The sequence below is a fragment of the Poromitra crassiceps genome (genome assembly GCF_964638095.1).
Source record: "Poromitra crassiceps genome assembly, chromosome: 2".
NCBI lineage: Eukaryota > Metazoa > Chordata > Actinopteri > Beryciformes > Melamphaidae > Poromitra > Poromitra crassiceps.
Window position 1 is genome coordinate 45,942,082 of NC_139624.1, and position 23,590 is coordinate 45,965,671.

General features: G+C 45.8%; 1 protein-coding gene across 1 annotated transcript in view; it reads left to right on the forward strand.

The window, feature by feature from the left end:
• LOC310799719 (chloride anion exchanger-like) overlaps nt 1–23,590 on the forward strand; it is a gene marked incomplete at both ends in the record, with an annotated part of 106,799 nt that overhangs the window by 8,645 nt on the left and 74,564 nt on the right. Inside the window, 3 exon segments of the mRNA XM_083662314.1 lie at nt 2,349–2,501; nt 3,443–3,525; nt 4,070–4,217. Of these exon segments, the coding sequence (XP_083518440.1) occupies nt 2,349–2,501; nt 3,443–3,525; nt 4,070–4,217 (384 nt within the window).

The window sequence follows — 23,590 nt, forward strand, 5'->3', positions numbered from 1 at the left end:
TCCCGCATCTTTTTGCGAAGGTGCGACTGGACAGGACGCTTTTCACAGACGGGCACAGTAGCTGAGTAGCCTGTCGGATCTCTCCTCCTCCTCCTCCGCCCATTCACAGTCTGTCTGCTGTGCGCGCTCCCGCGGGTCAGGTGCATGAGAGTGCAGACTCTCCCGTTTGACTGGCCGAGAGAAAGTGCTTCCAAGTCGGACTGATAATATAAACAACATAATTAGAGCTTATCCAGGTAAGATATTTATAATGTAATGACACATTCAGCGATAAACTGTCTACAATGAAGACATATGTCAAATATGACAACGTGGTGTTCAGTATTTTAAGAGCACAGGAGCTACTTGCTTGATCAAACGGTCAAACCCAATCCGCACAGCAAAACACACACACACAGACACACCGAGAGAGCCCAGCTTCTGCTGCGCGCGCCGCCGGAGCTTGGCGCTAGTGCATGAGGTTTACAGTACGACTCTCTCCCGCCCGCTCCCGCCTGCCTGGGCTGGAGACAGTGCTTCCCACTCGGACTGATAATATAAACATCATCATTCGAGCTTATCCAGGTAAGATATTAATAAAGTAATGACACATTCAGCGGGAAACTAACTATAATTAAGACATGTGCCAACTTTGACGACGTTTGGTTCAGTATTTTAAGAGCAAACTTCAATAGGAATAGACTTGGAGTTCTGAGGAGCCGAAAGGGTACAGGGGGGGTAGGGGAGTAATTATCTTGAAATCCCATAGTCTTTGGGAACACTGTGACGTCAGTGTGTTCCTAATATCCCATTCATTTGAGAGAAAAAAAAGCAGTCTTCGACCCTTAGAGGGCGCTTATGCCAGATATGCTGCTGAAAAATGATACAAATGGTCAAATGGCAACAGTTTGGTGTCAAATGTGGAAATTTTGACCAGAATTCTTCACACATCACCCCCAAAGTCATATTTATATTGGTTAAAAGCTGAAAAAAAGTGTTTTGGAGGTAAGTTCTCCTTTAAGACAGAGATAATTTAACATAACATTAGTATTAAACATTAATTCATTTTTTATTTATTTTTTAATAAATAGACCAGGTCAGGGTACTCAAGTATAACCCATTTTCAATGGTTTTAAATTGAAAAAACGAAATGGGGGGAATCCGTTTTTTTGTTTTTGTTTTTCCGTTTCTTTTTCCGTTTCTTTTTTTGTTTTTCCGTTTTTTCCCCGTTTTCATTTTTTCGTTTTCGTTTTCCGTTTTAAACTTTAAAACTTTAAAACGGAAAAACGTTTTTAGCAACAACAAAAAAAATAAAAAAAATAATTGCTAAATTCATGGCGGGCCACTTAAAAATGGGCAGCGGGCCGCAGTTGGCCCGCGGGCCGTAGTTTGGCCACCACAAAAAATTTAATCTATCTATACTATAGATAGATTAATTTTTTTCAGTAGGCAGCAGAGTGCTATTAGGCTTCATAATATTTGTTTCCTCCTCTCTTACCTCTTGTCTTTCTCACTCTGGGCTTCAGGCTAAAGTTAGCTACGTAGCAAGAAAAACTGTGGTTCTTTAGCTCCGACTACTAAGGTATCACTCAATCGATCAGATTATTTGTGCCTGCAGAGCAGCTCTGCCTCTGAGAAATGTTTGAACTCACTCCACTCCAATCTAGACAACTGATGTGGTTGGATTGGATAGATTGGATATAGGCCCTTTTCACAACAAGCGTTTTGAGGTGGGAACACAGGAAGAAAAGCAGGTGTAACAAATAACATTAATGAAGGCCCTGGTACTGGAACACCTCAATGGAATGGAACCATCATTAATGGTATTGGTTACACCTGCTTTACTTTCTGCTTTACCACCCCAAAATGGTTGCTGTGAAAAGTGTCTACAGGCAAACTGGGAGTGTAGCCTACTGTAGGAGCAAGCTGACTTCACTTTACTACCACTGCTGCTAACAGTGCCAAGTGTGGTTCATTTTCTCAGACACAGTTTATAGGATACTCATATCTTTATGCAGATAACCCCCACCGCAATATGTTTGAACTGATGACACAAGTGATTCATGGTGGTTTTGATATCCTTTTACTGCCACAGATCAGAGGCAAACTGGTGTGTCAAAGTACACTGGTTCACTGCAGAGCGAGCGCACAAGTTTCGTCTAAAAGATAATCTCAAAACTATTTAAAAAATGTATTCAAAAATGTTGTTTGCTGTCTCTTAGTATGCTTTTTAATGCATTTAAGAAATTTGGTGTGCAGGATAGGAGAGGCTGTTAATTAGGGTTAGTTATATATGTAACCCTGGGCTGCAGGGTGAAAGGGGATGAAATACTGGTATGTAGTCTACAATCTAACATCTCTACCTCCAGACGCTGGAGGAGATCTTCGTGCAGATCACCTCCACCAACATCTGCGACCTGGTGACGTCCATCGTGATCATTGTGGTTGTTTTCATGGTGAAGGAGATGAACGACAGATACAAAGTCAAGCTGCCTGTGCCCATCCCTATAGAGGTTATCATGGTGAGGGAGACTGGCTGTTAAACTCATTATAAGCTGATAAAATGACTCACTATGACCCTGTTTTAAGATGTTGTCAGTCTTGAATCCGTTTTGTCACAGCTGGCATAAATTAGATTTTATTTACCTTGTTGAAGATAATCAGGTGAGAAAGAGTACTACAATGTTGAAAAGCACAAGCGGACAGAGTTAAACTAGATTATTTTCATTGTTAAAATTTGGAAATTACAAAATAAAGTCCATAACGTAAAGTCAAATTACACTTCTCACTGTGAATTTTACAATTGGCCAATTTAGGATTGTCCAATTTTTTTTTGCTTTAAGATCCTACTAAATCTGTTTTCTGTAACACTTAAAGGGATACGCCAAGATTTTTGGAAATTCACTTATTTGCCATATTGCCAATATTAAAAGTAGAATGTGGATGCCTTTATCTTCACTGTGCAGTACAAACTGCGGTACAGCCATCATAATAGCTTAGCACTATGGTACAGTCTATGATATCGCTATATCCCCGTTCAGTTGCCAAAAATACACATTCCAATAGCGGCAGAAACACTCACATGTACATGAAGTGACTCGTGTACTCACCACACTATGAAATAATAATCCAAAGTTACTGGAAATGGTCATTTTCAAAGTAAATCCATATAGCGAGCTGAGAACTAACAAAGAGGGTTCCAAGAGGGTTCCCTCTATGACCAAAGTAACTTTGGGTGACTGAACGGGGGAAGGCAGCTGTACCATATACTGCCATTGTAGTGCTAAGCTAGTAGCAGTGAGGGCTGTACCGCAGTTTGTATTGCACACACAGTGAAGATAAAGCATCCACATTCTACATTTAATATCGGCAATATGGCAAATAAGCGAATCTCCAAAAATGTTGTCATACCCCCTAAGTAAAAGCAAAGTTACTGAGTTAAAGAGTGCTTTTCTATTCATAGACTGTAATAGCTTGTGGAGTGTCCTATGGCTTCAACTTTGAGGAGAAATTTCAAGTTGATGTCGTTGGTCAGATGGTTAGTGGGTGAGTATCAAGTTCAACATTTGATTCAATAGATTAGAGCAGATGTTTTCAAAGTTGGGGCGGGCCTCCCCAGAGGGTCTCCAAGCAGTTTCAGGGGAGGCTCAGTGAATTAAGTGAAAAGACATTACATTACTTATTAGTTGTCAAAAGGAGATCACATACAGTAAAATAGCCTAAATGTGTGTGATTTTGTTAAATATAGTTCAGAGATAGGTGAATTTTACTCTTTTTCCTCACAGTCAGAAACAAATAAATGCCATTAGACATAACTTATTTATGTATTTGGTGTAGTCTGAAGTTTGTCAAACAGATTTAACAATATCAGGCAATTTTGGCTCAATTGTTGAGTGTCTATCTATGGGATCAAATTACATAATCATGAGCCAATTGGCACATAGGAATTGAGTGAGGGGGAGCCTTTTTCCAAGCGTTGTCTGGCTCACAGTCTCAGACTTTGAAAACCCGTGGATTAGAGATAATAAGAAGACTGCTGTTATAATATCAGGTGAAGTGGATCCTTTAATAAAACAAATGCATCTTTCAGGTACGAGTCTCCCATCGCACCAAATGTGGAAATCTTCAAGGAGAGTGCAGTGGAGGCTTTCCCCATAGCTATAGTGGGGTTTGGTGTTGCCTTCTCTGTGGCCAAGGTCTACTCTATCAAACACGATTACACCATTGATGGGAACCAAGTGAGTACCTTCGACTCTAAGGGTGCTTTCTCACTGGGAACGATTGCTTTCGTTCTGTGCCCGCTGGTCAGCTTTCGCATTACAAAATTTCTTCCGCACTCAGGAACAGAACGGGACATTTGCGAAGTAGACTTGCATCATAAACTATGCCTGGAGTGTATCCTCGCCCGCGTGTTGTCTACGTGGTTCGGTACAGTTGGCGTTCACATTCGCAAGTATTCCGTCCCCGGGCATGCTTAAGCATTCTCCAGACCACCTTTTCAAGTGGACCCTGTCACGGTTCGCTGTTCCGCGCCTAGGGGACGGAACGCAATGTTCACAAATGAACTGGACATGGGGTCACTTCGGAGAAAAGTGTGCTCAGAAACTGTCCCGGGTCCCCAGTGAGAAAGCACCCTAAGGCTACGTTCACACCGGGCACCCAAGCCTTGCCTACGCCTTGCCTTTACCCACGCTTTTAACACGTTAACTGCCAGCGACGTATGCATACGTCAAAAAAAATCCAGCGCTTCACTGCCAAGGACGTATGGATACGTCAAAAAAATCGTTTTTTTTTTTTTGACGGTGGGGCGTTGATCAATCCCTTTTACGTCTCCTGTACAATTATTGGAGGTATTGAATGTGTATAATCTATTTTACCGACCCACTAAGTGTTGACAGTGCTCCCCCAGACGAGCGAAATCAAAGAAAAAGGGAGCAAGCCATTCAAGGCGAGGCGATTTTACAGTATTACATTCTCATGAAAATGGTTGGGGGAAAACGCTCTCGTTTTCACGCTGATTGCTGGCGATGCGGGATTGCAAATTTACATAATACATTACAGGTGGAACACACTTTGAAACACGCAGCATAAATATGACCAGAATCGCAAAAGCTTCTCTCAACCAAAACTCCCAAGAAGCGAGCGAGTCCATGCCGACTTCCTCAAACAGCAGCCTGCAGACAGGCACAGGAGAGCAGCAAAAGCACTGAGACTGTGACGGCCGCTGCACCCAAGAAGAGGGAGGAGCAACTCGCTCTCTCCCTCTCTCTCTCTCTCTCTCTCGCTCTCTCTCTCTCCCTCCCTCCCTCTCTCTCTCTCTCTCTCTCTCTCCCTCTCCCCCTCTCACTAGGATTAAACCTAGTGCGTCTCCCTCCCGAGAGGGAGGGAGAGAGAGAGAGAGGGAGGGAGAGCGAGAGGGAGGGAGAGAGAGAGAGAGAGAGAGAGAGAGGGAGGGAGAGCGAGGGGAAGGGAGAGAGAGAGAGAGAGAGCGAGAGGGGGAGGGAGAGAGAGAGAGAGAGAGAGCCAAAAATGAATGGTTAAAGTGACAGCTCTATCGAATTTCACAAAAAGCCGTTTATCTCTGAATATTTGTTCTGATGCTAAAACCATGCTGTATTCAACTGATAATGCTTACATAACTACTAACTCTACAAACTAACTCTTTTAGACAGAGAAAGTACACATTCTATTAGTACTTTTGAGATATTGTATGTTCACAAACTCCAAGCAGAAAATAATCCTCGGCGCTTGTAAAATGAGCCACAATCCTCAAAAAAACGGCTTGGCAGAAGCTACCTACAGCAAGAAAAAAACGGCTGGCAGTCAATGTGTTAAATAGGCGTCCGTTTTAGTCAACGAGGCTGTGTACACTGGGCGCCTGAGCGTGAACCCTGCGTGTACCCACGCCTTGCCTGTGCCGTGCCGATTTTATCGTTTAGGCGTTCTATTTTCAAGCTGACTAGGCGCGTGCAGGCAGGCTTTTCTGTCAAGCCATGAAAGAAAAATGTGACAATATCCGTGGGAAATGGCAAAGTCAACTGAATTTCAAAATAAAATGGAGTTACTACAACAGTGTTGAGCAGAGAGAGAGAGAGAGAGAGAGACGGGTGGCTATCACGTGGGGCTTTCTCCCCGTCGGCAAACAAATCTTCAGGAGAGAGAATAGCGACCAAAGAAGCAAGATGGACAATGTTGTTGTGCCAGCACATATTCTTGCAAGATTACCTCTCTAAAAAGTCCGACTATAGTCAGACCTGGTTATACATATCCAGCATCAATAGAACATTAAATATTTATATATAGAGAGAGGAGAGGCGCTTGTGACTCGGCTCCAGGTTCAGCATGCAATAGGCGTGCGGTGTGATCGCAAAAGCGTGTAATAGGTTCACGCCCAGCTCAAGGTCTGCGGGCGTAGGCGTGGGTTGAGGCAAGGTAAGGCGTAGGTGCCCTGTGTGAACCATGGACCTATTATAAGATGGACTGGGCATCAGACTGGTTCAGTGAAGCCGCTGCATGTTAGATCGCCGCTCTGGCGGCTGAATCCAGTATTAGGTCACAAGGCCCGCCTCCCCATGTTAGTGGATGGGAAAATCAAAACCGAAATAATCACAGTATACGTCAGATAATTTTTTTCCAAAGGTGGTTTGTATCATTTTAGATAGTCATTATCATGCTAATGCCTGTGCAAGTGGTCATTTTTCTGATCAGTTTGTTTTTAAGTAGTTATTTGACATATAAAAAGGGATAAAAATGGATGATTGACAGCTGTGGCAGCCAGTCTCAAGCCGTCATTGGCTGGACAGGCTCTTCACAGTATAGATCTATCTCATAGACAAGACACATCATTATGTAATGCTGCCTGGAGGTCGGGTGGCTCTGCTGGGTGTGTGGGGCCGGGAGATGGGCTCTTAGCCTGGGTAGTGCAGGCCTGGAGGTCGGGGTGGCTCATGGGTTGGCTGTGCTGGCTACCAGACATATCAATGGAGTGCAATAAAAATAACTTTGTTTTGAGAAAGGTGCGCGAGGAATTAACGTTGGTTGGCGACTGAAGTAAGTTCAGAAAATGTGTTTAATGGGAAAATGGGTTTAACATGCAGGCTAGCAATGGCGTTAGCCGCTGTTTTTCATTATTTATCGGCTTAATATTACTATAACTTAACAACCGATAACGATAGCTGGAATAACACAATAATACACATTTTCAGAACTGACAGGAAATGTGTTTTATAACGTTAACTCCCGTCCCGGGTATAAGATGAGGCCTAGTAGTACACAAGCACCGTTAGCTCAAGCATCACATACAAACAGACGTTTTATTTTTTGTAGGCTATTAAAGCAACAAACGTTTTTATATGCATATCTGGGGGAAATGCTTTGACTGTGGGGATGTTCGTTCTTCACAAGCTCCTCTCTTAGTAACGATATACCAGGCAATAGACCAGGCAGCCTGGCTCACGTCTAGGCTAACGTTAGGTTGGCCTGCCTACACACACTACCAGGCGGGTACAACAACGTAGCCTCACGGTTAGATTAAACCAACATTTGCGCCAAAAGAAATGTAATCATAAAGTTAATCAAAATGCCACGGAAACATTAGGCTAATCAACACAGAGCTGTTCATCCGAGAATTTCCCCCAGTGAGAGGCTGAGCCAAGCAGCCCTGGCTCCTCTTGCGGGCTGAGAGCAGCCCGGAGGTCTGACTTGTCTGGCTGATACAACTCTCCGACAACGGAGAACGTTACAGGCTGCAGTACCCACAACACTACCAGCAAACAACGTTGCAGTAAAGCGTCAAGGTTAGAATTGTAAAACCAACATTTGCTCCAAAAGGAATTAAATCATAAAGTTAATCAAAATGCCACGAAAACATTAGGCTAGCTTAGTCAACACAGCAATGAGGCAGACCAGTGAGGCTGAGGGTGAGTGAGTGTGGCCTGCCTCCACTTCCGGCCCGCGCTGAGAGCACTCAGCAGGCAGCAGCCTGGAGGTCTAAAATCTCCGACAACCAAAATCAGATTTTCGTACAGGCGTCATTTTGATAAACTGATCTCATAGTGGGAATCTTCCTGGTTACTTTTGGCGAGACAAAAAATATTACAACTTAAAGTGTAATATTTACAGAGCTAGACTGTATATAAATACACAACGCACTGTGCGCATTCTAGAAACAGCAGCTCTACATAAGAAAGTTCAGTGGGGCGTGGAGCTCTCAGAGGTTCTCAATCAAAGGCGCTACTGCGCAGACTCTGGTTCAGTGATCTGGCCGGATTTTGGCTTAAAAAAAACATACAGGGAGGAGATAGGGACACTCCCTCCATTCATATTATAACTCAATGGTGTGAACGTAGCGTAAGGGCCCTATCTTCGTACGCCGCTATCGTTTGCCCTGCCGTTTGCGTGCCTCTTATTGCTATCTTCCCTGCGTCTTAAGCTATTGTCTGCCTCCACCATCCAGTTTTGCGCTGGGATCTAAGCGCAGAGACAGGTGTTGGGGTGGCCCAGGCGTGTCCGTGGGCCTCTAGCCTATCATCTCCCTCCCGCAAGTGTCATTTTGCGCTCCGGCGAAGATACCGTCACTATGTTCCGCCCAAACAGAGGTTTGGGCGTTCCCCGTGCCAAAATAGGCGTTCCAGCGCAATGTGTTAGAAAAAAAGCTCTCAATTTTAACGCCACCAAATAGCTGGTCTTAGCGCAAAGAAAACCTCTACGCCAGGCATACGCCTGAGCGCAGATAGTATTCTCCGCGCAGTGCAGGAAATCCTTGCTTGGATAGGCCTACATTACGCACGGCTCGCGCGCGGACACACTTCCCTCCTCAGAATGCCACGTTGATTTTCAACTAACCTACACTGCAGAAAAAAACACACCTTGATTTAAAAATTAGATTTTGTTTGTCATGGTTTTGTGCCAAAAAGTGATTTGCGTTTTGAATTGGATTACCAGGGAAACGAGGGTCTGGCGGGGCGGGAGTCTGTGTGTAGCGTGGAGAGGGGTGCTTTTAAGTGTTCGGCTAGTGTGCTGGGTCCTGGTGGGGGGTCTCCCCGGAGAAGGTGTGAGCTGGGCCAGGTAGGCAGGCCGGGTGGGCCGGTGCACAGGGTGGGTAGAGGCACTGAGGCAGCGCTGTGCGCGGTCCCGCGGGTCAAAATCAGTTTCTGCCAGCAAATCATTTTTTGACACAACACCGGCCAGTAGGCTATACCTCTCTCCCTGCAATTGCACCATGCAACAATAGCTTAACCTGAGTGGACAATTCTGGTATAGGCTATTGAAATAGGATAGAATTAAAATCTCACACATCCCTACCCTATTAAAGAAACTAATATTTTTAAATGTGTATCTTATAGCCTACATGAGCGAAACAATGAATGAATAGGCTACTAATTAATAAAGCATCAATTTTCATTACAAATCTGAACTGGTTCATCCTCCAATTCTCTCCCTCTCTTCCCTCTCTCGTTCTCTCCCCCCTCTCTCTCTCTGACTCTCTCCTTCTCTCTTTTCTCTCTCTCACTCTGTCACTCTGCTTGCACTGAGCAAGAAAAAAGCTGCTGTCACAGACGTGATGGCGGTGACGCTGTAGCTTTTAAGGGGAGTGATCTCACCTTGTGAATCCTGTTATGGGCATAAACACGCCTTAGGAGGTTTGCGCCGAGATGACGTGAAGCGCAGCGGGCCGACACGCCCACAATTAGGGCTTTGCGCTGCGCTATTCCAGCGCAAAATGGGCGCTAATGCAAAATTACCGCCGTTGCGAAGATAGGGCCCTAAGGCTCTAAAATGTGAGTTTAGTTTTTTATTCGACCAAACATTACAATGAGTAAGAGACTGTTGTTTCAGCATGCCTTCCTGCATTTTCACATGACAGTCTCTAGAGCAATGGTTCTCAACCTGGGGGTCGGGACCCCCCAGGGAGTTGCGAGATTATTTTGGGGGGTTGCGGGATGATTGTCCCAAAAACAAATATATATATACATTTTTGTTTTATTTTAATAAAGATTTTATTTAATGATTAAATCTCCCATACCAATGATTTAAGTAATGTATTGTAACGTTGTCACAAACCAGTCTGTGAGTCAGGATCTAGTTACCGCACTTTATTTGGTTTCACACGGTCCGAGGACTACTGTCAGCCGTAGTCCACGCCAAAACAAACCCCACAAACACAAACACACACCAAAACCCCACAGCTCCCTCCTAGCTCTCGGCTCTTCCCAAACACCCCCGTCTCTCTCAGGTTCCACACTCCGACTCCTCGAGCTGTCCCCCTCTCGCTCACGTCCCCCCTCCCCCCAGCCAATCACAGGTGAACCCCTCTCTCACCCCACCCACTGGCTGTAGGCTGCCTTCACAGACCCCCGTAAATCTCCACAGACATGTCAGATCCCACAGTTAACCCCCATGCACAGAACAGTATAACACACAGACACAGTCAGACATAGACGAATACAGTAGCACCCAACTCCAACCCGCTACACTTCCCCCTCACATCAAAGCTTCTGGCCCACCAGAAGCACACTAGCCCCTTTCCCCCCCCAGTGCGGTCACTCCTCCGCCAGGTGACTCTCCCCAGCCCCCTGATGACCGGGTCCCGGGCCCCTGTGTGCCCACCGTAACACCAACTCCTGCAGGTAGCTGGGTACCACCATCTGGACCCCCTTTTTCCCTTGCCCCCACCTCGCCAAAACCCCATCTTCATCCAGATGCAGGTCAGTAAACATCTCCCACAGTTCCTTCATGACACCGGAACACATGCAAATCTCCTCCACAGGGGGCCGGCTTCCAGCCGCCACCCACGTGTACACCGGACCGATGTCCGCGTCCTCCACCTGCCTGTATTGCCACTCATCCACGTCGACATCCATGATGGTCACGTTGTCGTCCTCCAGGTCCACATCTGAACAGTACTCCTCTTCATCTGAACAGTACTCCTCTTCCTCCGCCTCTTGCACTCGCTCGTCCTCCCGTCCCCCTCCCCCAGGGGGCGGCATGTTCAGGTCAGTGGGAATAACACAACCGGCAGCGACCACCACCTCGGCTTCCTGCACAGCAACCGTGGGGGGTGTAGAGCAGCTCGGCTGTGCCGGCTCCTCCGGCGTTAGTAGCGACACCCGCTCACCTGGAAATATGAGCGTCGATCTCCCGATTCTAACAACGTTCTCTTCCCCCCGGCTGTCCACATTCTCCCCAGCCTGTGTCTCTCCCCTGTCCTCTACTGTCTCAGTGCAGTCTCTGGCCAAATGTCCAGGCCTCTTACAAGACCAGCAGACTCTCACCTGCCAGCCGCCTGCACATCTCTCCTCTCCCGCTGTCCTCTGCTCCTCGACAGCCTCTCGACACCCCCTGGCTAGGTGACCAAACGGCCCGCACGACCAGCAGACACCCGGCCGTCCCCAGTACCGTTGCTCCGCGTACCTGGTCTGTCCCCCGGGACCGCTGTGGCACCACCTCGCCAGGTGACCATGTTCCCCACAAGTCCAACACTCTCTTCTTTGCGGCTCCTCCGTCCGCTGTTCACCACGCTGCGTTACCTCTCGCAACAACCGCATCAGCTCCTCTGCCAAGGCAGGCGTCGCCTCCAACAGCCGTCTGATCTCCTGCATCAAGCGGGCCTCCACGCCGGCAAGCACCGCGCTGAACTCCTGCTTCAGGCGGGCCTCCATGCCAGCAAGCACCGAGCTAAACTCCGGGGTCGGTAGCTCCTTTTCCCCCCCGTCCACTGACAGGCGTTCTTCTACGCGCACCATTCCACGTGGTCTTTGTAGCAGCTAGCCCACAGACAGCTAACCGCTAACGCCAGGTCGCGCTCGAGTCTTCCAGTCGTTAATTTTAACTTCTGACACCAGTGTAACGTTGTCACAAACCAGTCTGTGAGTCAGGATCTAGTTACCGCACTTTATTTGGTTTCACACGGTCCGAGGACTACTGTCAGCCGTAGTCCACGCCAAAACAAACCCCACAAACACACACCAAAACCCCGCAGCTCCCTCCTAGCTCTCGACTCTTCCCAAACACCCCCGTCTCTCTCAGGTTCCACACTCCGACTCCTCGAGCTGTCCCCCTCTCGCTCATGTCCCCCCTCCCCCCAGCCAATCACAGGTGAACCCCTCTCTCACCCCACCCACTGGCTGTAGGCTGCCTTCACAGACCCCCGTAAATCCCCACAGACATGTCAGATCCCACAGTTAACCCCCATGCACAGAACAGTATAACACACAGACACAGTCAGACATAGACGAATACAGTAGCACCCAACTCCAACCCGCTACAGTATATAAAGCTATATAATCTATAACAGGGATACTCAACTTGCTTTGCCCGGGGGCCACTTTTGCAAAATGACATGAGGCCAGGCGCCAGTTAATAAACAAACATTAATACAATTACATTTTCTGTAGCGGATTTGAGGTTTTTGGGGTGTCAGCCAGAGTTTAGTCTGACCATTTTAAAGTCGAAGATTTTTACCGTAGTTAGCTGGGTTAAGTTAAGTTAGTTACTGTACAAGTGCCTGGGTGACAAGCAGGCGGTGATATTTGACAGTTCAGCTGGAGCTGAGTCAAACTTTATTTTTCATTGTGAATTAGAAAATGGCCGGAGGGGCCACTCGGCACCCTATCGTGGGCCCCCAGGCCAGATGCGTATCACTGATCTATAAACTGTATAACAAATAGTTCAATGAGTGTGTGAAAGCAGTGTGTGAATGCATGCGCACTACGAAGTCGTTGCTTAGTTGGGCAGTGGCGGGAGGGGGGTCACGAACCCCACCCTAAAGGTTTTTGGGGGTCGCGGCTCAAAAAGTTTGAGAACCACTGCTCTAGAGTTTACAGATGATGGTGCAAGCAGAGGTGGAATGTACTCAGTAGTTGTTTTTTAGGATTTGTACTTTTTAAGTATTTTTATAATGCTATACTTTTACTCTTACTTACTTGAGTAATTTTAATAATAGATATTCTACTTTTAAATGTACAATGAGTAAAGTTAGATGTTTGTTTTGCATACCACACTATGAAAACAGCACGGTAGCAATAGGACTGCTCGCTAACAGGTCCAGAATCACTTCTGCATTTAGGGCGCCCAAACTGTTGGCTCGTTAGTGCAGTGGCAAATTAATTTAAATCAAGACTGGCCAATTGAATTGGAGCTCTAGCTCTAGCTCATCTGGTAAAGGAGAGAATCACCAAACTGAGCATCTAGTGAGTGAAAGCAATGAGAGAGGTCAGAGGAGAGGTCAGAGCCAGAGGAGAATGGGCAGATTGGATCAAGCTAACATATAGTCTGCTTTTCAGATATATAAGCTGAGAGGTCAAGGGACCCCTTTGAAAATGGCCATGTCTGGTTTTTCCTCACCAAAATTTAGCCTACATTTGGAGTGTTATTTAGCACCCTTGCCAACAAGCTAGCATAGCAGGGTTGTACCAATGGATGTCCTAGGTTTTCTAGTTTAATATAGCCTACTATCAGTATCTTAACCCTTGCTTTGAAAATGAGCCCGCTACAGCCTCTGAAAGACAGTAATATGGCTGTGGACAAAAAGAGCACTTGGACATCAAGGAGCAAAGGGGTGCTTGAGCACCCTCCGCCCCCATCCCCCTCTGCACGTGCCTGGATACACAAATGCGTCATTCTTTACAGTGGTGTGCAGAAGAGCATCTCATGACACACAAGTTGTTGGCCCTTATGATCAGTGTTGGGGGTCGCCTTACTTTATTTAATTACTCCCTGGAGGAAGTAATTTGTTACACTACTCATTACATTACTTTTGCTTTACTCCGCAACATCGCCTGAGATGCATTGTCACCACCTGCCAGTTAACAATATAACATGAAACCTTACATATGCCCATACTGTATCAGCACAAATCCCTGTCCTAATAAGGAGGACATACACAAGATCTCACTGCTCCCCCTCCCTCCAGCCCATCCAATCTAGTTGTTGTGTTGTGTAATCGAGTGCATGAAAAAGCACAGCACGTTTGGTGCATTTTCCATAATCCTGCAGATTCAAAGGACTTATGTAATGCAAGTAATGCCATAAGTGTTTGAGTAACTGTAATTTGATTACTGGATTTAGGGACTGTAATGCCTTACACTACTCTTTACAGCCAAATGTATTGTGATTACAGTAATGCGTTACTTTGTAATGCGTTACCCCCAACACTGCTTATGATAAATGGGCTACAGCAACAGATGACCAGCCGGTACGACATATGTACCTAATAAAGTGGATATTGCATGGATTTCAAAGTGGTTGCTTTTAAGGTTGCTTTTAACACGTCAAAACACAGATAACGGATGGTTACGATGTAACCCAGGTTTCCTGAGGGAGACTTCTCTTCCTCATGAATTCCATTCATGATGAGATTATCTGATCCAGCGCAGCTGTCGTGGATTACTCTTTAACACACTAACTAGCACCACCTGGGTGCAATTGCGCCTGCATGCTGATTGCTACTAAACTGCGATGCTTAGCTACTAAACTGCGATGCTTAGTTGTTTTATTGTTGATGATCTCTGGTAATGTTGAATTGAATCCTGGTCCACAATCAAGTCTAATAAATTTGCAAACTCCTTTAGACTTTAAGAGTTTGGCAGGCCTAGGGATTGTACATTTTAATGTTCGCAGTTTAGTGCCGAAAATGGATGTGATTAGGATCTGGGCAGTAGAGACAGCTGCAGATATAATTGTAATATCAGAGACTTGGTTAACTAATGCAGTCACTGATAATGACATTCACATCCATGGTTACAATGTGTGGCGCACTGATAGATCCACTAAAGGTGGTGGTGTGGCTATCTATGCTAAGAACAAGTATCGCACAAAGTTATTGCTCTCCAAGTCTGAGTCCAAGAAATTTGAGATGCTTGCACTTGGAATTGAGATATCAAAGGGCTGCCTACTAACTGTTGTGGGCTGCTACCGACCCCCGTCTGCTTCAAGTACCATGCTGGACTCTTTTGCTCAATGTATGGCACATCTAGAGTATAATGAGGTGGTCATCGTTGGGGATTTCAACTGGGATTGGCTGAAGCCTGCCTCTGATGATTTTAAGAGTTACTGTGATGAAATGAATCTGACACAATTATTAACTGCCCCGACACGTCCAAACCTGAAGAATATGGAGAATTCCACTCTTATTGATCTTATCTTAACTAATGCTCCTCATAAATATATTGCTACAGGTATCTTTGCCAATGATGTGAGTGATCATTGTGCTATTGCTGCTACAAGAAGCACCAAGGTTATTAAAACCAAGTGTCGGTTTCTTCAAAAACGAAACTTCAAATCTTTCTCTGAGCAAGGTTTTTTACATGATATTCATAATTGTGATTTGAATAGGATTTGTTTTATGCCGGATGTGGAACTGGCATGTTCCTTTTTTAGAAACACTTTTTTGGAAATTACAGACAAACATGCCCCAGTTAGGACATACAGGGTTAAAGATAGGGAAAACCCATGGTTCTCCGAAGAGTTGTCTGAACTAATTCGGGACAAAAACCAAAAATGGGCTATGGCTAGGAGAACTAACTTGGAGTCTGACTGGTTAAAGTTTAGGGTTCTAAGAAACAGATGTACACATCTCATTAAGAAGTTAAAATCTGACTTTTATTTAACTTCTACAACAGAGAATCTTAACAATCCTGCTAAGTTTTGGAAAGTGATTAAAAACATGAATGCAAATTGTAATTATGATCTACCACCGTGTGTTACTAAGGGTTCTGATATGATCACTGACAAAAGGGAAATGTTAAATTGCTTCAATGAACATTTTGTGTCCTCTGGTTCCTTGTTTGAAGCTGTGTCAATGTCAGCCAATCATCCTTTTGTCGATGAAGAAGTGAGTAATGATCAGAACTTTAGTCTGTCACCCTTTACTGTATCTGAGGTACACAAAGCTCTTAAAGGAATAGATTCCAAAAAAGCAGCCGGTCCTGATAATCTGGATCCATATCTTCTTAATCTTTCAGCTGATTTGATTGCTGAGCCTCTGACACATATTTTTAATCTTACGATTGAACAGAATGTCATACCTAGTATTTGGAAGTCGGCCTTTGTTCTGCCCCTCTTAAAAGGTGGGGAACCTTCACTTTTAAATAACTATAGGCCGATCTCAAATCTATCAGTTCTTTCTAAAATCCTTGAGACTCTAGTGAGTAACCAGTTGAAGAGTTTCTTAAGTGACAACATAATTTTATCTTCTTTCCAGTCAGGTTTTAGAAAGCAACATGGCACCACTACTGCAGCAATGAAGGTAGTAAATGATCTCATTGCTGCAATGGATAGCAAACAACATGGAGTCTGTCTTTTTATAGACCTATCTAAGGCATTCGACACTGTCGATCATGAGATCCTGCTAAATAGACTAGCCAATATAGGTCTATCAAGTCAAGCAGTTGCCTGGTTTAAAAACTACCTGTCAGATAGAACCCAGTGTGTAAAGTTTGATGGAAATTTCTCTGATATCTTAACTGTCCACAAGGGGGTGCCACAGGGCTCTGTGCTTGGTCCACTTTTATTTACAATTTTTATCAATAATGTGGGTAAAAATGTGCCAGACGCGTCTTTTCACTTTTATGCTGATGACACCGTCATTTATTGTTGTGCAACATCTTTAATAAGGGCTTTTGAACAACTACAAATAGCATTTGATATGGTTCAGGCACAGTTGCACCACCTGAAGCTTGTCTTGAATGCAGGCAAGACCAAGCTTATGGTTTTTTCCAAATCAAAGAAGGAACCAATTGTCCCAGGCATAATGGCTACACAGGGCAAGGTTATTGAAAGAGTGTCGACATATAAATATTTAGGTTTTATAATAGATGATGGTCTTACTTTTAAAGCACATATTGACACTCTTGTCAAAAAACTCAGACTGAAGTTAGGTTTTTATTTCAGAAACAGAGCGTGTTTTTCTGCTGCGGCTAGAAAGAGGCTTGTTTTGGCTACCTTCTTGCCAATATTAGATTATGGTGACATTCTTTATATGTCTGCACCTGCGATAGCGTTGAGAAAGCTGGACACAGTGTATCATGGTGCACTTAGATTTGTGACAAATTTGAAGTCCCGGACACATCACTGTACCCTCTACATGAGCGTAGGCTGGCCCTCCTTAACGTTACGGAGGATGTCTCATTGGTTCATTTTCATTTATAAGGCCATCTTGAGACAACTACCATCTTATCTATGCTCCTGCATTAATATACAAGAAAATAGTTCTTATCAGCTTAGGTCTCAAAACTGCATCCTGCTGACTGTACCTAAGACAAGGACTGAGTTTGGCAAGAAAGCTTTCCAGGTCTCTGCCCCTCTGGCCTGGAATGAACTCCAACGCTCACTAAACCTCCAGGTGCTAGTCCCTATGAGTATTTTTAAAACCAGGGTAAAAAATATGGAGGAAGCTGAAATCCAGGTCTGCAAATGTTTTGATCCATAATGAACCCTGTTGCTGAGTAAATGGATGTGTATTTTCTTACGTTTTAGATGTTTTGTTTGTATTGTTTATGTTAAAATGTGTCTGTAACTTTATGCTGCTTTCTTGGCCAGGTCTCTCTTGAAAAAGAGATTTTCAATCTCAATGAGACTAACCTGGTTAAATAAAGGTCAAATAAAAAATAAAAATAAAAAATTGGCCGGACTCGGCTATATAATCTACTATCAGGTGCGACGCTCTTGCTTAATCTGATTGGAAGCCTGTTTCGGAGCGGGTTCTTGCAGGGAGAGAAGTCGTAACCATACGTTTCCTATCAGTCGACTTCTCTCCCTCATGAATTCCATTCATGATGAGATTCCTCTGTAAGACACACCATGAGGAAACCATGCAGACGTATCTGCTCCTCCGGGAGCCTGAAGTGTCCATTGCGCTCAAATGAGATGCACCACCAGCAGAGCTACCTCTGTGCACAAACAATGACAAAATATGCCATATGCACACACCCCTAGCCCAGGCACAAGGTGCCACCAGGGCTTAGCGGACCTCGCCAATGCTAAGGTCTTCTGTAATTGGGTGGAGAGCCAGGTAACAAGGCTTGCTTCACAGAAGACCTCCCTCGGGACCTTGGTATGTTCTCGTAAGAGCCATGACACCAGAAGCATTAGTGACTTAGTAATTCATCACTAAGAAAACTTTGAGGAGGGTGAAAAGGCTGCAGTTCTATAGACTGACACGGGACTCAGATCAGGCCTTAGGGTGGAAATGTAGGGCACTGGCACAGCACCACCCCAGCATCACCCAGCAGTAAGTGGCAACAGTCCTATGCACCGAAGGGCATGGAGCTCACGACTCCTCTTTTTCCTTCTTTGGTCAATACAATGGCGTTTCCCTTGTCGATACAATGGCATTGGTCCCACCGAGAGCTAGCACAGCCCATATACATGCAGAACCCTCTGCGGGCAAATCCAAGCTTGGGAGGCAACACCACCCTGAACGTGCCTCCAGAAAACGTGGGCACCAGTGCACTGTGGATGCCATCGACCCCAAGATGCAGAGGCACCATCCTCCAAATTAAACTGGGACAAGCAAAGCATGAGGGCGGCTTGTCTTCCCCTTTTTTCCCTCTTTGTCTCTTGAGTTAGGGAAAAATTCATGCTCCACCCCATGAGCTTGTCGGATTGTATGAGAGAGCCCAGTCTTGGCGACGGGTTGCTCAAGACAGCTTGGCCTGTAACCAATGGAGGGAGTCTGTTTCCCTGCGGGCATATGTCCAGTGGAGCACTGTCAGGGCTCTGACAGGCACTGCCTCACCATCCTGGGGAGGGTGAAAGGGCGCAGCTCAATAACCTTAATGGTGTGGCCCCTGGACCAGACTTTAGGGTGGAGCACAGGCAATATGCACCAACAGTCCTCCTCTGCCGAGGCATGGAGCACTGAGCAGTGAGCACATGGTCATAAGAGCCAGGGGCACAATGTGCAGCTGTGGAACCCATCAGCCCCCAAGGGGCGGAGGCACCCTCTCCAGGTCACCCTGGCCATGAATTAACCAGGACAAGCAAGCTGGTCCTCCAAGAATTAAGGAAGTTCCCATTCTGACATCCCCGTATGTATGGATTGTATCCACAAACCAATGAGAGAGCCCTGCCTTGGAGACTGATTTCCTAAGGCAGCTCGTCTGTAATGGACTGAGTCCGTCGCCCTGTGGGCACGTATCCAGTGCAACTGTACTGTCAGGGCCCAACGGCTACAAGTGACTGCCCACTTCAGCCCTGCTTCACCATCCTGGAGAGGGTGGAAGGGCCAGTCTGACAGACTGACTGGTTTGAGCCTCGGACCAGACCTAAAGCGGGGAGCAGGCAATACGCAGCAACAGTCCCCATGTTCTGAAGGGCCAGGAGCACTGTGCTGCACATTCAAAAGAGCCAGGGGCACAATGCACCATGGAAGACCTCAGCCCTAAAGCAGAGGCACTATCTGCCGGTCACCCTGGTCCTCAACCAGACTGGAACAAGCAAGGCCCAAAGGCAGCTTGTCTTCCAGGCCTTACGGAAGAGGCACCTTTTGAAGAGGCGGACATACTGGACCAACCTCAAGCAAAACTGTGGGTGGGAGAACCCGCTGACATGCCGATGGTTCTACCTCCATGTCCCTGAGGGGAGAAGGATATCTGGCATCTGGGCCTGGTGAACCGGACTGCCTCTGTGCAAAGCTTGTAAGCTGCAGGTACCTCAGGCTCGTCCACAGAGACGCTGAACCCATATCACTCTCTCTAGAGTGGTGCATAACAGGTACCAAGGCAAGGCCAGTGCAGGCTAGGGCACGGTGAGCCGGGCTGTGTGTGCGGGCTCGTAAGCCGCCTATACACAGACCCGTCGCCATTGCTGCTAACACATCGCACTACCTGGAGTGGTGTGTGGCTACTACTGAGGCACAATAGAGTGAGCTGCATGTAAAGCTCCTAAGCTGCAGCACATCTGCTCGTTATCTGTGTCACTGGAACCCCCTCCAATGAGAAATGGGACAAGCAAGCCCAAGGGTGGCTCGTCTTCCAGCAATTCGGGAAACTCTTCACGCTCTGACCTCCCCTATGCCTATCCCCTATGCCTGTTGGAATATATTCCTAAACAAATAAAAGAGCCCAGTCTGGGAGACTGGTCACTCAAGGCAGCTTGGTCTGCGAGCACATGTCCGATTAAGATACACTGTCCGGGCCCGATGTTACATAAGAGTGAATGCCCACTCAGCCCTGCTTTACCGTCCTGAGGAGGGTGGCAGGGCACAGTTAAAGATTGACTGGTGTGGGCCTCGGACCAGACCTTAATATGGGGAGCAGTTAATAAGCAGCAACTGACTTGATGCATCGTAGGCATGTACCTGCTTCCCAACCTAACTGGGACAAGCAAAGCCTAAAGGCGTCCTCCAGAAGTAAGGGAAAACATTTTGCCATAATCGGTCTCCATCTTCACTCAGAATGTGGAGGCACCTTGATAACCCCCTGCTGACAATCGCTCTGTTGCACCTCCCGCGTTGTCATGGGAGGCAGCAGGGGGGCTGTGTTATGAGAGTGTCATCATCTCTGGGAATGCATGTTTAGCCTCTTTACACACACACTGACTAGAGTGGTGTGTCATAGGTGCCGAGCCGCTGATGAACTGTGTCGACAGCGTCACCAAACCATCTCACTATCCGGAGTGGTGACAAGTGGCACTAGCTGAACCCTGGTCCCCACACTAGGGCCTTCTATTGGGACAAGCAAGCCCGAGCGCGGCTTATCACCCAGGAGTCAGGGAAAGAATTCCCACCATCCTTAAGGTAGCATGCAGGCAATAAGAAATCAATCCATTACTCATTTCACATTTATATAGCGCCAAATCATGACAAAGTGATCTAAAGGCGCTTTAGAATAGAGTAGCTGGTCAAGACACGCTCTCTATATTAGGCCCAGCAACAATTCTCACATGCACTGATTACAACCTAAATGGCATGGAGCAATGGGCGCATATTCAGAATAGGCAGGGGCACAGTCCTCCTGCTCCTCCTCTACTCTGCTCTGCCTGCACACACACATTTTTCCTTATGTTCCTCTATGCACCAGCTGTCCACATGCAAGCTCATAGCTGCAAGTACGCCAGACTCTCAGGTGCTAAGGCAAATCCGGTGGCAGGCCGGATGCACAATGGCACTGAGACAGATCTCATCTGTAGTGGTGTGTGTCAGCACTGAGGCGCGCTGTGTCTTTTCTCTTCCCCAATGCCTCCCCTACACAGAGGCCATTACAAGAGCAACACTCATTAAATTAAGAGTCAGCTTAGCGAGTTAGCCCAGGAATGGGATGATGAGACTGCGCCTCCACTTGGTCATTCCAACCCACTTCTCTTTTGGCTGCCTGCTGAGGTCGCCCAATGAAAGTGGCAGAATGTTAATGAGGAATGCCCTATACTCCCTCACGCCAATTGGCAGGTTAAATTCATGCAGGAGCCAGGTCCTGGCTGGCCATGCATGCACGGTCCAGCCCCGAGCAATATTAAGCCTTACATTGGCTTTATGACCCCGCTCTCTAGGCATCCTTATCCCACCTGTCAACTTTCAACAGCCTAAGTTGATGAGAGATGGGGAGGGAGGTATTAGTAGGCCTCACTCTGCCAGAGACACAGGGAATGATCGCCCTACTCTGCAATGTCATTAGATACTAATGCCTACAGGCTTTGCGCTCTCCTCTGCTTCCTTCAACCAGCATAGTATACATAATATACATTGTTGAAGCCATTTTGCATATTTCTCTTATTGATTCATAATTCATGTTGTGTTGATACATCATGCATTTTCTGTTTATTATGCCAATCATGTTTGGACTGTCTCGTGCTTGTTGTTTGGTTGATTGTTGCTATTATTGTGATGATTATGATGATTTGATGCTGAATAGGAGCGTCACCTATTAGGGGGTGGATGCAACCTGTGTGCACTGATTAGAGCAAGCGGACAGGTGCTGCTCACTAGAGTGGAAGGGCAAACAATTTTCAACCGCATTTGTTTATAGCCTACGAGATCCTTATGTTTTAAGTTGGATAACTGTGATATTTTGCTGTCCAAATAAAAGGACGTATTGTGACATTGAGAAAAAGTGAATGCGCGTTGATTTTACGGACCGCTCTAACATAGTTGAAAATTGCCCATTCTGAAGGACGCGCCAGCCAAGCCGAAATGAATGAATGGGATCGTTCCACTGCTGGATTGAATTTCAGACTGTTGCCAGGATCGGTACCGTGAGTAAATCAGCACAGCATGCGCTGTTTTCCGACCCTGGGCATATGATCAAACATTAAAATAAAGGGTTCGAAATGTTTGATGGACAGATTAAGAAATCAAATCCGCGCAAGTGGTGATCAACACGGAAATCGAGCAGCCAGCCTATTGAAACGGGCTCAAAACAGTGGATAATCCGTGCGTAAAGCCACGGGACTTTAAAAATGACTCTCATATATTAACGCCAGTTTACGGATGAAATATCGGCGGCAAGTGGAAATAAAGTGTTGGATTATGAAATAAATCATGTGTTCAGCGGGAATAAATGACTGAATGACCGAAACGGATGCAATGGAAATGAAATAAAGCACTGGCTTCATGCGCGCTTTGACGCAAAAGGGGGAAAACAGATGAACGACTGGCAGAAATGAAGGGATATTAAAATTATTCAAATGAATTATTAAGCAAAACCTGCCGGATTTATTATTTAAAAAAAAAATCAGAAACTAATAAAAAGGATCAGAAACGAAAAACTGACAATGACGGCGGAAGGAACTGAAAAAGAGATGGATATTACTGAGATGGATGCTCAACAACAGAGAGCAGCATACAAATCACTCAGCGCAAAGCGCAGAGGCAAACTTGGACATTGTACACGTAAAATGAATGAGATTAAAGCAATGATGAAAGATGATGCTGGTGTTGACGATATAAATGAGGCTCTGGTGGAATTTCAAAGGTTGCTGAATGAATTTAAAACGTGTCATGAATCTGTTCAGGAACTGTTGCCTGATGATGTAAGAATAAATGAAACTCTGGACTGGTATGAGCCAAAAATGGCAGATTACACTGCATTTCTGTGTGAGGTGGAAAATTGCATCAAATTCCAACCTGATCCACAAATTCATGTGGATCCAGATGACAGTATATCCGCAATTTCAAGGCATTCAACCAGATCAAAAGCTTCATCCATTGCTTCAGAATGTAGGAAAGCTGCTGCAGAGAAAGCTGCTCTACAGGCTAGAGCTGAAGCCCTCAAAAAGAAACATGAAGTGGAACTGGAGAAGCACAGATTGGATTTAAAGATTGAAACACTGAGTTTGGAAGCAGATATTGCTGCAGCTGGTGCAAAATTAAAAACCCTGGAAGAATTTGAAACATAAATGGATCAAAGTTCAAAAGGAGCTTCAAAGCACGGAGAGAATGGGATGGAAGCAGCATATCAGGAGGATGAGCAGGTGGGGGGAAAACCCACATCACAAGAGGAGCCACGAGGAGCAACATCATCTCTGTTTGTAGGCCCAGAAGAAGGCCAATCACAATTATTTGTGAGACTAGGGGCTGTACCTAAAACACCATTACAACAAATGTTTGAGCCATATCCGCCTACACCATCAAACGGTAAAAGGAGTACAAAAGTGCATGCTGCAACAACAAAACCCC